The sequence below is a fragment of the Mustela erminea genome, chromosome 14, assembly GCF_009829155.1.
Source record: "Mustela erminea isolate mMusErm1 chromosome 14, mMusErm1.Pri, whole genome shotgun sequence".
NCBI classification, from domain to species: domain Eukaryota; kingdom Metazoa; phylum Chordata; class Mammalia; order Carnivora; family Mustelidae; genus Mustela; species Mustela erminea.
The window spans coordinates 51,327,369-51,341,787 of NC_045627.1; the positions used below are offsets into that span (position 1 = coordinate 51,327,369).

The following is a 14,419-nucleotide window of genomic DNA, read 5'->3' on the forward strand; positions in this document are numbered from 1 at the left end:
TGCAGCCAAACCTGGGCAGGAAGCTTTATGTGGGAGAGGCTGCTTACAACAAGGAGTCTGCCAAGAAAGTCTGTGGTTCCCACTGACAGACTGGAAGGCAGTCCGAGGTCACCCAGGTAAAAAGTAATATATTCCAAGCTAAAGGGCAGGCCTTCTCTTGTCTTTCTTTTTTCTTCCTTCTAATTCTTTATCTAAACTTTGCTCGAGACGTCATAGGGACTAGGCACTCCCATTCCACCATATGTTTCTAGCTCTCTGCAGCCACAATGAAAGGCTAGTTATTAGAGAAAAAACAAATGGACAAGATTATAATCCTCAAATAGGAAATTTCTGAATCTCAAAACATCTCATGAAATACTGAATGTGTTTTCCTAATCACTTTATGACTAGGAAAAAATTGCATTAGAAGTATTTTAGGCTGCTGTGGTATATGGTGAGTGAAAACCATCATTTCAGTATAGTAACTCCATAAAGGAAGGACAGGCTTTTCAACAAATAGTGCTGGATCCATCATGAAAAAGAAACTTGTATCTTTTATAAAAAGTAACTCAAAACAAATCATAGATCTAATATAGAACATAAAACTTTAAGTTGTTTTTTGTTTGTTTTTATTTCTTTTCAGCGTAACAGTATTCATTGTTTTTGCACCACACTCAGTGTTCCATGCAATACGTGCCCTCCCTAATACCCACCACCTGGTTTCCCCCAACCTCCCACTCCCTGCCCCTTCAAAACCCTCAGGTTGTTTTTCAGAGTCCATATTCTCTCCTGGGTTTTGTTGTTGTTGTTGTTGTTGTTGTTGTTGTTGTTGTTTTTACAAAATAACACATCAAAGGAAATATTCAGGATCTAGGACCAGGCAAAAAGTTCTTAGGTTTGCAACCAATCTCGTAGCTTAGCCTTATCAACCTGACCTGTGCTCAGAACACTTAGATTAGCCTATAGTTGGGCAAAATCATCTAATAGGAAACCTACTTTATAATAAAGTGTTGACTATCTCATGTAATTTATTGAATAATGTCTGAAAGCGATAACCAGAATGGATGTAAGTGTTTTCAGCTGTTTACCTTCGTGACCCTGTGCCTGACAGGAAGCTTCTCCTGCTCTTGTCATGAGAGAGGAATGTAGGGAATATCCCTAGCTCAGAAAAAAGATCAGAATTCAAAGTTGAAGTATGTTTTCTACTGAATGTGTGTGGCTTTTGCACCGTGGTCAAATCAAACCTAAGAACTCTTTGCCTAGTTCTAGAACCTGAATAAACTCAAACCATTACAAGTCGGGGATCATCTCTATAGAAAGAACTCCCACAACTCAATGTAAAAAAGACAACCCAATTTAAAAATGATCAGAGGTGTCAGCTATACCTCAATAATAAATAAGTTAAAAGTACAATAAAAAAATAACTACTATAGGCAAAACTGAGAGTGCCACACACAATCTGGAACGTATGGTCACCCAATTTTTTTTTTAATGGGCAAAGACTGTGAATAGATTACTCCAATGAAGTGCAAATAACCAGTAAGCACATGAAAAGATGCTCAACATAGTCATTAGGTAAATGCAAATCAAGACCACAATGTGATATTATTTCAGACATATAAAGATGGCTATAACCAAAAAGAAGAACAATAGTAAGTGTTAGCAGAAATGTGGATAAGTTGAAACCGTCATATATGCTGATGGAAATGTTAAATAATGTAGCCACTCTGGAAAACTGTTCAGCAGTTCTTCAAAGAGTTCATCATAGAGTTCCCAGAGGATTCAGCAATTCCACTCTTAGGTGTATACCCAAGACAAATGAAAACATGAATATCCATACCAAACATAGTATGGATGCAACACCAACACATGAATATCCACAGCTTCATCCTTGGTAACAAAACCAAAACATGAATATCCATAGCTTCATCCTTGGTAATATCCAAAAAGTGGAAACAACCCAAACGTTTAAGTAATGAGTGAATATACAAAATGGCATACACATACGATGGAATACTATTTCACCATAAAAAGGAACAAGGTACGGTTATATGCTACAAGATGGATGAATCTTTTTCTTAAACCACTTTATTAAGGTATAATTGACATACAAAATACTGTATTTATTTATTTATTTATTTTAAAGATTTTATTTATTTATTTGACAGACAGAGATCACAAGTAGGCAGAGAGGCAGGCAGAGAGAGAGGGGGAAGAAGGCTCCCCACCAAGCAGAGAGCCCGATGCGGGGCTTGATCCCAGGGCCCTGGGATCATGACCTGAGCCGAAGAGAGGATTTAACCCACTGAGCCACCCAGGTGCCCCCAAAATACTGTATATATTTAATGTATACAACTTGATGGGCTTGGAGATGAGTATATAGCCATGAAACACTCACTACTCTCTATGCCAAACAAGACTGATGAATCTTGAAAACAATATGCTAAGTAAAGGAAGCCAGTCACTAAACGTCACATATCATATGATTTCCTTCGTATGAAATGCCCAGAATGGCATAGAAAGATAAAAGAAGGAGATTAGTGCTTGGCAGGGGTTTGGGGGAAGAAGAAATGGGGAGTGCCTGCAAGTGGTATAGATTTCTTAAGGAAACGATGACAATATTCTGGAATTCACCGTGTTGGTTACACAACTTTGTGAATATACCAAAAACTTCTGAATTGTACACATTCCAAAGGTGAATTTTATGGTATGTGAATTATATCTCAATAACATTTTAAGAGAAAAGAAAGGGATGAAAAGGAACCTACAATGAAAAGATTTGTCAATTTGATTTAATTGAGTAAAACAGGATCTAGGAATGCACATGGGAGGGATAAAACTATAAAGAAACAGAAGGATGTGGTGACTGTAGAAGTATGGATAATGGTTGCCTTTGGGGAGTAAGGGGACTATGACTGAGATGGAGAATATTGAAAGCTTTCTGGAATGGGTGCCAACGTTCTATGTCTTAGCCTTCAGAGATGGTTAAAAGGTGTTCACTTTAGGGGCACCTGGGTGGCTCTGTGGGTTGAGCCTCTGCCTTCGGCTCAGGTCATGATCTCAGGGTCCTGGGATCGAGCCTTGCATCGGGCTCTCTGCTCAGCAGGGAGCCTGCTTCCCTTCTTCTCTCTCTGCCTGCCTCTCTGCCTATTTGTGATCTGTCAAATAAATAAAATCTTTAAAAAAAAAAAAAAAAAAAGGTGTTCACTTTAGAATGACCCATTAAGGGGCACCTGGGTGACTCAGTCATTAAGCGTCTGACTCGGGCTCGGGTCATGATCCCAGGGTCCTGGAATCAAGGCCCACATCAGGCTCTCTGCTCAGCAGGAAGTCTACTTCTCCCTCTCCCGCTCCCCCCGCTTGTGTTCCCTCTCTCGCTGTATCTCCCTCTGTCACATAAATAAATAAAATCTTTTTAAAAAGAAAGAAAGAAAAAAAAGGATGACCCTTTAAGCTACACATTTGTTGTAATGATTCTCTGTGTCTGTTCTCCTACAATAAAAGTTTAAAACAATTTTGAGCGTTGCCCTGCTGAAAATATTTTCAGACAAATCCCCAAAAAAGCACTCTCTTTCCACCTCTTTTCTTAAAATATAAATCCAACGATGTTCATCAGTTATGTTAAACTTGTCTGAAGGGAATTATCCTGAAATCCTGCCAACAAATTCTAACCAGCTAAAAGGCCCAATCATTCTTTCCATCTAAGAGAACCTCCACCATCTAGAAGAGCACATAACTGATCAGGTGGGCCAGCCAGACACCCTCTCGGTTGTTAGAGATAAGAGTTCCCTAAGGCTTGAACTTGCCATTCTCGTGGCTGGAAGCGTCAGGGATTTACAGCTTCCACATCAAAGGCAACCCCAAACACGGGAGGTAATGCCAGCAAACTAGTCATCGTCCTCTCCATTAAAACAAAACAAAAGACAACTGTTCCTTTTGTTCCAGTGCATACACGTGATCCCACTGCAGAAAAAAATGTCTGCATTCCACTTCTCTGTACAAGCTCTATCCAACCCGTGTCACAGGTGACCTTTACATTCTGCCCACTGGAGTAAAGGGATGCCTAGAGGGAGGGCCAACAGTTGGGAACCATTGGTAGCTCTGGATTTCCATGGCAGCCCTGACTGCACTCCCCAACTCTGATAGGGAGCAACCTGTTTGGGGACACTTTGACTCTATTCCAGTCTGCCAGCCCTCAAGGAGCCACCCAAATTTATATGAACGTTGTAATCTCTGTCAGATTGCCAGTTCCGTTTCAGAGCCAGCTGGTACTGACAACACAAGGATACAGTTGGTGGGGTTGAACTGTACGCCAGGCACTGTTTCTATTGCTTGGTGCCCACCAGTCCCGGCCTCTGAGGCAGCCGCCATCAGCCTTGTTCCAGCATGCTGGGGTGCCTCTGGGCTTTTCTCCAAGTGTTTCTACACAGTCTGCTATACCGTGAACTAAAAGGGGACCATTAACTATCTAAAGGATGGAGAGATCCCACCCCCCAGATAAGCCCTGTCTTCCTGCCAGTGAGGAAGCTCAGGGAAAGCGTCCAGCCCATGGGCGTGCTTTTGGGAGGCAGCTCTGTTGTCAACCCTCGTGTCGCTTTCCCTTCCCAGGCTCCCCTCCGTGGGCCAAGACCTCCGTATTGACTTGATTCTCTGAAGGCTTCTGCAGTCATCTGCTAACCCCAAGGTCTCCTCCATCTGAAGCCTTGTTGCCATTCAGGGATCTCCTTGGTCTCCCTTCCGTAAGTTCCCACACTAGGGTGCGTCCTGGCTCCGGGGACTCTCCTGCAGAGGCTTCTGGCTTCCAGCAGCCCCTCCTGTCTACTCTGGCTCAGCCTAGAAGCTCTGTCCATGCACTTGACCTCTTTGCCTCTGCCATCTGTTTATTTAACAAATACTTACCATGGAGCTAGTATACTTTAAGCTACAAACAGAAAGGTAAAAATATGCCATCCTACCCTCACAGTTCTTACGTTCTGGTGGGGATGGGCAGATGGGGACAGATACTGAAAGCGGAAACAGATAAACAAAATACGTTCAAAGAGAGACAGCCTATGAAGAACAAGGAGACAAGGGGGCTAGGACACACTTGAACATGCCCTGCGAGCTGAGGCCTGAAGGTTGAGAAGGTGCTGGCTACAGGAAAGTCTTTCCAGACAGAGAGAACAAAGGGCACAACATGTCGGGGTTCGATAGATTCTAAGAACAGAGAAGCAGGCTGGGCAGGAGCATGGTGAGGAAGGTGATCAAGGAGACCCAGAGGTGTGAGGGGGAGTCGCACAGCTGGCCAGGTGCCCCTCTGCCTCACTTCTCAGGATAAGAAAGGAGTTGGCACGATTGTCTAGGAGCAATAGGAAACTTGGCCTGCCCACTAGCTTGCAGAAGAGCAAGGCCCAGCAGAAGACTTTCTGAGACAATCATGCCACTGACTATTGACTAGGGCTGAGAGGGAAGAACTGGTTCCATCTCCAGCTTCCTAATTGCTTGGCTGTGCGAGCTTGGGCACAGAGCATATATATACTTAACCTTTCTGAGCCTCAGTCTTGTCATCTGGAAAATGGGGTTAATCATAGCAGCTACCTCATGTAAATGTTAAGAGATTATATTAATAGGTTCAGTATGTAAAAGGTAATGAATATATCTTATTTCCCTTCTCTTTCCATCTCTGCTCCAACCACCCAGAGAGGGATTTTAAGCATCAGAGCTGCTGAGAAGTTTCCAAGTATGAGATTCTCAAGATATGGTGCTAATTGTTTCCATCTGTCTGCCAGGATTGAGGTGCTATAAACATCCCATTTTAAGCCTTAGCAAAATGCCTAAAATATCTCAATGTCCCCAAAATAGACACCCCAGAGAGGAACCAGGAAAGGATGTGGAGCTCCCAGGGAATCAAAGCTCTCAGAATGATCCTTTTTTCCCTCCTCCTTTTGGTCCTTGTGTCTCCTTTCATTCCCTCTCCCTTTGGACACTCATTAAAAACCATCTGCCAGCACTCAGACCAAAATCTAAGCAAAACTTTCCAGAAAGCAAATGGCATCCTCCCCCCAAGAGGAAAAGACAGCTTCTGCCTCATCTGGGCTCTGTTTAAAGGACTAAAGGTGCCAGGGCTCTTAACTTCCAGAAATCTTCTACAGGGTTCTCCTCGGAACTTGATCTCAAATGGGTAATGGATGAAATTGTGCCAGTACTGTACACTTCACACAGACCCTGCCCTAGTCTCCAATATAAATACTGTCGCACCAACGTGGTATGACCTTGAACAAGTAACCTCTCAAAATCTCTTTCCTCCACTATAAAATGGAGATGATACTTCTTACCTTTCAAGGTGGTTGTGAGAAACAGACAAACTAATGAAAAAATGGCAACTAGAAGATATCTTACTTTCCTTCAGTCTTCCGAGAGGGAACCTTGCATTTCTAGATAAGAGAATGAATCCTGAAGTACAAGAAAATATTCAGAGTATAGAGTAGTGTTTCTCCCATTATCCGTCTTTTATGTAACATTTTCCCAATATTTGCTATATTACCTGTGCTTATAAGGCAAGTTTTTTAAAGTACATTCATTTTAAGGGGAAACTGCATGTTGTTCTAGGAAATGGAATATTAGTATAATTAGACATAAATAGAAGGTAATTATAACTGTTTTTTTTAAATCATTGAATTCTTGCCAAATAATATTGTCCTCCAGTGAGCCCAAAGCTTGGTCTTTCATTGTGAAAGGAGCAATTAGTTTGAGAAATGGGAAAGCCCATGTTTCCAGACAGACTTTTCTTCTTGACATAATCCAAAGAATTTAAGTAAAATGTCAAACACATAACTCAATGTGATCAATGCAGTTCCTGTTCCACCTGTGTTCTCTGGTCCAGCCTGTCCCTGGGGAAGCCCTGTGCCATCCTTTATGTAAGGTCTCAGGGCCAGTTTTTTTTTTCCCCCCCTTAGGGCCAGTTTTAATATAATCTATACTCAGAGTGGACTGATTGAGTCCTCACCAATTTTACTTAAAGGTAATGCCTTCTAAGGAGAATGGCTCTTCACAGCTTATGAAATTTCCAGACATTTTTGTGATTCCCACAAAAATCCTTCAAAGGATTCCTTCAAAGGCAAGGCAATATGATCTTCATATCCAAATAAAGAAACTGAGACATTAACTGATTTAAGATCCCAAAACTCTGGCTAGTAAGTGCGGTTTAAATTTCTAAAGTTGGGGACAGTGGGGTTGTAAGCTAACAAGACTAATTAAAGCTACATATGTTTAAATCGTTATTCAATTTATTAAAGTTGTATATTCTAGATGAGAATCAATCTTGCTAGGTTCATGAGAATGGTCTGGTATTTCAGGATGGGTGTTTTGGACCCTAAGCAGCACAGAAAAATAACAATAAAAAAATAAAATAAATTTGTGAATTTTAATAGCTACTGTCTTTTCTTGAGCCTTTAAATTCAGCTTAAAACTATTTTTTAAAAGATTTATTTACTTATTTAACACACACACACACACACACATATATATAGATAGAGAGAGAGAGAGCACAAGCAAGGGTAGCAGCAGAGGGAGAGGGAAAATCGACTCCCCACAGAGCAGGGAGCCTGATGTGGGGCTCAATTCTGGGATCCTAGGATTATGATCTGAGCTGAAGGCAGATGCTTAACGGCGCCACCCAGGGGCCCCCAACATTAAAGTACTAAGATCCATTCATCTGCGGACGCCTGAGTGGCTCAGCCGGTTAAGCATCTGACTCTTGATTTCTGCTCAGGTCATGATCTGAAGGTCATGAGCTCAAGCCCCACATCAGGCTCCTCACTGAGCACAGAGTCTGCTTAAGATTCTCCCTCTCTCCCACTGTTCCTCATCCTCCTCGCACACTTGTGAGCATGCCCTCTCTCTAGAGAAAACAAAAAAAACCATTCATCTGAGATTTATATATAAAAAGAACCACTTTACATATTTTATTTATGTACCAATAATTCATAATGTAACTATGCAGTTCTGCAAAGAACCTGTTTTATTTATTTATTTATATATTTATATAAATTTGAATATATTTATTTATGTATTCATTTCTTTAAATTGGCTTACATGACAGTGGGGCTGACAAGGCTGAAATCCATAGGACAGACTAGCAGGTTAGAAACTTGGGAAGGAGTTGATGCTGTAGTCTTGAGGCAGAATTTATTCTCCACTGGGGGAGCTTCGGTTTTTAAGGTCCTTCAACTATTTGGCTGAGGGCCACCCACATTATCAAGGATATGGCCCTTAATTTAATGTCGACTGATTATAGATGTTAATCCCATCTATAAAACACCTTCATGGCAAGAGTCTTACCACTGCCTCAACCCAGCCTCCATTCTACAGAGCTCTCTTCCTGAAACACATTTGCCCATGTTACTCCTCCACATTAAAACCTTCACTGGCTATTTCCCATAGAATCATTTCTGTTTCCTGCCTCCTGAACAAGGCTTATGGGATCTCCAGTCCACCCCTCCAGACTGAGCTCCAGCCCCTTCCCCCTGCCTCCATAGCCTCTCCAGCTCCAGATGAATCACAGCTCTCTCAACTCCTGTCCGTCCCAGTGCCCAGTGCCAGGTGGGGACACTCCTGCCTGGAGTCCTTTCTTCCCTGTAGGCTGAATGACTGAGAAAGTCAATGAATAAGCAGGGAGTGGCCTTATTCTGAGAACCAGCATCATGCAGAAAAGACGCCGATACAAGAAATAAATGGGGTACTTTTATCACTTTCTCTGCGTGTCTAACACATTTCCTGTCTCGGCAGACACTTTGCCACACTTCTTTAACCTATGGAGAAGTACATTCTTAAATTAAAAAAAAAAAATGTATGTGAAAGAGAGAGAGCACAAGTGCACAAGCAGGCGGCAGGGCAGAGGGAGAGGGAGAAGCAGACTCCCCCATGAGCACAGAACCTGACTCAGGGCCTTGATCCCAGGACCCCAAGATCATGACCTGAGCAGAAAGTAGACAGTTAACTGATGGAGCCACCCAGGCATCTGTGGAGAAGTAAGTTCTGACAGCTTAGTCTCAAAACCTACCATTTGACTCGTATCAGCCCACCCCAGACTGGTCCTTTTCCACCATTCTGTAGCTCTTCTCCGTCCCTTCCTTCACTCCCTACTCTATTGGGCTATCATGACTGTTTTACATCACGAAGTTACAGGGAAAAGGAGGTAGAGCAGTAGAACCAAGGCAAGGAGCGGGGGGAAAGGTAATTAGAAATAGAGCTGCCAGGGACCAAGAATGAGATGAAGACCAAGACTGGGGAAGGAGAGTTAGTCAGACAGTCCCAGGCACGAGAGGTCAGGGAGGAAACCAGCTAAAAACATTGAACTCGGGGCCAGTAAACACTGAGAGGAAAAGGAAATAGCGAAGCACAGTGACTGCGAGGGCAGTTTGCAAGGTCAGAGTTGGCCTGACCTCTCTGTCTGCCTTGGGTAACTTATTTTTTTTTTTCCCCTTCACTCATCTATAACCTGAGTGATTGTATCTGACACACAGTAGCTTCTCAATAAACTATAAACTTTTCATAGGATTAATGCTGAATACGAAGAGAGGACAGGGGATAGGGTGGGGACAAGCCCACAGAACTGGACCTTTTGAAAGTAGAAATGGCATCATCCCTGGGGCTGCTGCAGGTGGCACTGACCCCAGTCACAGTGTGACTCAGACCAGCCATAAGGCCATCACCTGGGAACTTGTTAGGAAAGGCAGACTCGGGCCTTTCCTGGGTCCTCTGGGTCAGAATCTATATTTTGGCAGGATCACCAGATGGTTCATCAGCCCATTATAAGTTACAGAGAGGACTGCCTGAGGTCCCATTGCTTATTTGGAAGAACAAGGTACAGGTGGGCAATGACCGCAGCCAGCTAGAATTTGGAGGTAGAATTACTGTGTTAGGGCTTGTCAATGCTCTGGGTACTTGGGTAATGACTCTTTTAGATTTATGGGGAGGAATTTGGTGGAGGACTTATGAAGTGAGGCCATGATCCTGGGCCAGCTACATAGTATCAGGTGGGCTTGGGTGGCCTGAACACGGAAACCGTGAGTACCTGTAAAAGGGGACAATACGTGAAAGAAGATGACTACCGGAGCCAGAGATTAGAGATACTGAGCGGGGAGAGATGGTCATCAGGACTGTTCTCAGATGTGCTCCTGTGTGCCCGCCCCACATTACCTGCCCCACCAAGAGCACTTCCTTGGTCCAGCCAGACCCTCTGAGCATGGCCTGTCCTTCCTCTATAACCTCAAATCCATGGAGCATGACTGATAGAGAGGCAGCATGGGCAAGGGGCAGCACCCAAGAAGATTTGCATCACTTTTCAGATATTCCCGAAGGCTTAAAACACAGTTTGAAGAGAGTAGTATTACACTCACTTTCTAGAAAAGCAAAGTAAACATTGCCTTCAAAATAAAAGGACTAATGCATACAAACTCAGCCAAAATGAATTCCATCAAGCACTGATATGTCAGACCTGAGGATTTAGATGCTAGGAATTCAAAGTGTAGGACCCGCTCCTCCTCCATCGGGGCTCACCGGTAGGGGAATGAGCACAGATTCTGTAGGTATCTGAAAAAATCCAGTGACTTCTCTGCAAGACTGCAAATAGCGGGGCACCTATGTGGCTCAGTCAGTCGAGCATCTGCCTTTGGCTCAGGTCATGATCTCAGGGTCTGCTTCTCCCTCTCTCTCTGCCCCTCCCCACTCCCAACTTGTGCTCTCTTCCTCTCTCTCTCAAATAAGTGAATAAAATCTTGAAAAAAGAAAAAGAGACTGCAAATAGCTCTCAACCTTCTCCACTCTGTATTTAAATCCAAGGTTATCTTTCTATGTTGGTCTTTTCAAAAACTCTAACATTGCTTTGTACCTCTGGATCCAGTCCTGTATTTCTTATTTTGGTGAGTGGTATGTTGGTCCATAGAGAAAAGCATATTCTTTTTAATTCATTTCTTGGTCCTTACTTCTCCCATCCTTGATAATCATATTCCCATCCCTATGGATTCCACCTCTTTAAAATTCTCTAGGATCCCACGCTGTGCTGAATAAGGTTCCTACTCACTAATGAGAGTCCATAATTAAATCTCCAGGAGTTTTGCAAGATGGTTGTTAAACATAGCCATTGTAAATTTTAAAAAGTCATATAAACTTCCAATTAAATAAATTACATTCATAATATACTCAAAACCCCTGATTTTCCTAATTATCTGACTATATTTCAGTAGTGTCTATGCTCTTCAGCTCCTTTAAATCAACTGCATTTCTGGTGGCAGAAATACTATATAATGATGTGGTAGTATATATCTTTTCAAACTTTGTGTTTAGTGTTGCATCTTGGGAACTTGGAATTGACCACAGAGAAAGTATTTACACCTCAGAAATTGGCAGAAATGACACATCAGGGCTTGGTTTATGGTTTTGTTTATTATCTAGACTTAAGAAAATGATGGAGAAAATGTTAATTCGGATTAAACCTAAAAGTGTTTCATGTCTAGATCTGTTGTATTATAAATAGCACAAAAACTAAGGAAATGTTCTTCCAGAATTCAAAAACTATTATCCAATTCAACAGTCACTCATGTCATTGACAAATGAGTGGAGTTAAAACATTCACCTTCATTGCTTAGCTTTCTTCTTACTCGTCAGTGTAAACAGAATAGCAGCCAACATTCATGTTGCGGCTATACTCATTGGTCAGTCGCAACCATAGGCTTGATGTCAGAGTTCAACAAAATCAATGTATGCAGTCATGAAATTTGGAATAAAGAATCATATATTTTACAACTTATCAATTATGCAACATGCACATCCTTCATATAAATACAATTTATAGGAGCACCTGGGTGGCTCAGTAGGTTAAGCCTCTGCCTTCGGCTCAGGTCATGATCTCAGGGTCCTGGGATCCAGCCCTGCATCGGGCACTCTGCTCAGCGGGGAGCCTGCTTCCTCCTCTCTCTCTGCCTGCCTCTCTGCCTACTTGTGATCTCTCTCTGTCAAATAAATAAATAAAATCTTTTAATAAATAAATACAATTTATAATAAACTTATACATGTGTAGATGTATGTATGTTTTTTTATCTTCCTTTTTGCAGTGTTGGCAGCCTCTGCTTGGAGAGTCTATACATCCCCACTGCTGTTTCCTTAGGTTAATCTGGCTGTCATTATCCCAAGGCTTCATCCCTTCCAACCCCACATGTATTACTGCCAGAATAGTCTTTCTAATACTTAAATGCAATCAGGACATCCCCTCATTAAAATGATCGATGGCTTTCCAGAAATTTCTGAATGGAATGCAAAACATGGAAAGCTTTCCTTGCTCTGCCCTGTTCACCTCTGCAGCCTCCTTTCTACTCAGATGCCCATATTCACACTTCACTACAGTTACGCCATGCTGCCTGTTGTTCCCAGAATACGCTCTACTTATTCATACCACTGGGCTCTTGCGCATGCTTTCCTCTGCCTGGAACAGCTTGCCCCAACTCCTCTCCTCTCACCTCCTGCAAGCTCCCACCTGGCGTTCAAAGTGCGCTCACACACCATCTCTTCCAGGACCCTGTACCACTCCGACCCTTGCTACTGCCAACCCTTGTCATACAGGCTCACCTCATGGGCTCCCACACTCACATGGAAGATCCCTCGAGCAGAGACAGGTGTCCCCAGCACTTAGCACTTGGCTGGGCAGCCAGAATATACCTTGCTGAACTGATTAATTCATCAACTTCAACTCTAACCTACAGCAAACAACAGCATGTAGCCAGGAGAAATACTCACACCTCATCTCTGAATTCAGTTGTTACTTAAAAAACAAAAGTCACAGGGTGCCTGGGTGATTTAGTCATTAGGTGTCTGCCTTTGGCCCAGGTCATGATCCTGTGGTCCCGGGATCGAGCCCCAAGTCGGGGTCCCTGCTCAGTGGGGAACCTGCGTCTCCCTCTCCCACTTTCCCAGCGTGTGTTCCCTGTCTTACTGTCTCTCTCTCTGTCGAATAAAAAAAAAATAAAATCTTTAAAAAAAAAAGAAAAGGAAAGGAAAAAAACAGAAGTTAGATGAACCATTCACACTTTTTCCCATTGTTTTCTGAGAGTCAATTAGAGAAAGCCTGAGACTAAAGCTCTGACCTTCTTTAAACATAACCAAAATACCCATTTCTGGAAGATGGTGATAGTTATATCATTTATTGGGTTACTTCTCTGCTTCAAGCATTGTGCTAAATGCCTGACATATGTCACCTCATGTATCCCCAGTAACACTACAATATAGGTACCATTATCCCCATTTTACAGATGAGGAAACTGAGTCTCTGGAAAATTAAAATATTTGCTTTGAATTTGAATTTGCTAACAGAGGCTGAGTCTCAAAGAAATGATTCACACAAGGGTTAGTCTGCCTCTGAACCCCGTGTTTTCTCTGCCGAGCCTATTCTTTACTGCTTTAAAGCAAATTCATCATTTGAATCAGGCCCCACTAGTAGCCTAGACCATATAATACTCCAAATAATACGGCAGAGTCACTCACACAGGCCTTAGTCCAGTTGTGTTTTCTTTGTTCCCAACACCCAAAGCTAGTAAAAAGATTTGCCCTTCACCTGACCCAGCTTTACAGAAGAAAAGTGAACACGGAGAAGTACCTGCGTCCTGAGGCAGAGGCTGCATCTGAAAGTCTCTGCGCCCGCGATCAGGTCTAAGCCTTCATCAGGGACAATTTTCCAACACAGAACAGGGATCTCTTGCTCCTCTCTGCTGAGCTGCCGTGGCCACTGGCGCTGCTGCCTCTGTTTACTGTTTGTTACTAAGCACTTGGCTGCCCAGGGAGGGAGTCAGCAAAGGGCCTTCTCTTTCCTGCCACTTGCTTTCTTGCCCTGAGCCCCAGGCAGTCTCTGACCTGTTCACAGACAGAGCCACCCCCAAGGTGGGTGACCTGAGGGAGAGCTTGTAAGAGCTCAAATGGATTAGGTGCCACTGAAGACAATAGGATTGTGGCTCAGCAGGGGTTTTGCATGGATGTTGCTTTATTTCCTGATCCAATCAAAAGAAAGGGCCCTGCAAGGAACCAGGGGGCCTCCAAGAACAGAGCCTTAGTCTCATTTATTCCACAGCCCTCCGTGCGCTTCACTGGGCCCAGGCTTTGGACCCGCACCCTACAGGGTAGAGTAAGGTGCAAGATCCTGGTGAGGAATGATGACTTGGAGCTGCCAGGGGGAATGCAAGAGGAATGTGGGTGTGGTTACTACACACACAAAAAATTAATAATAACAATAATATAAGTAACTCCACAAACAAAGAGGGCAAGAGGAAACTTTTGGAGGTGATGGATATGTCTATGGCATAGATCCTAGTGTTGCTTTCACAGGTGGATACTTAACCTTCAGACTCATCACCTTAAATAAATACATTAAATAGACACAGCTCTTTGGACATCAATCATACCTCAATAAAATGTT

General features: G+C 43.0%; 1 protein-coding gene across 2 annotated transcripts in view; it reads right to left on the reverse strand.

Moving 5' to 3' along the window:
• The window catches only part of FRMPD2 (FERM and PDZ domain containing 2), a 94,286-nt gene extending 80,546 nt beyond the window's left edge, over window positions 1–13,740 (reverse strand). For both annotated transcript variants that reach the window (XM_032313135.1, XM_032313133.1), the window contains exon 1: window positions 13,607–13,740. In XM_032313135.1, the coding sequence (XP_032169026.1) occupies window positions 13,607–13,631 (25 nt within the window). In that variant the 5' untranslated portion in view covers window positions 13,632–13,740. The remainder of the gene's footprint in view (window positions 1–13,606) is intronic.
• Window positions 13,741–14,419: the final 679 nt, after the last annotated feature.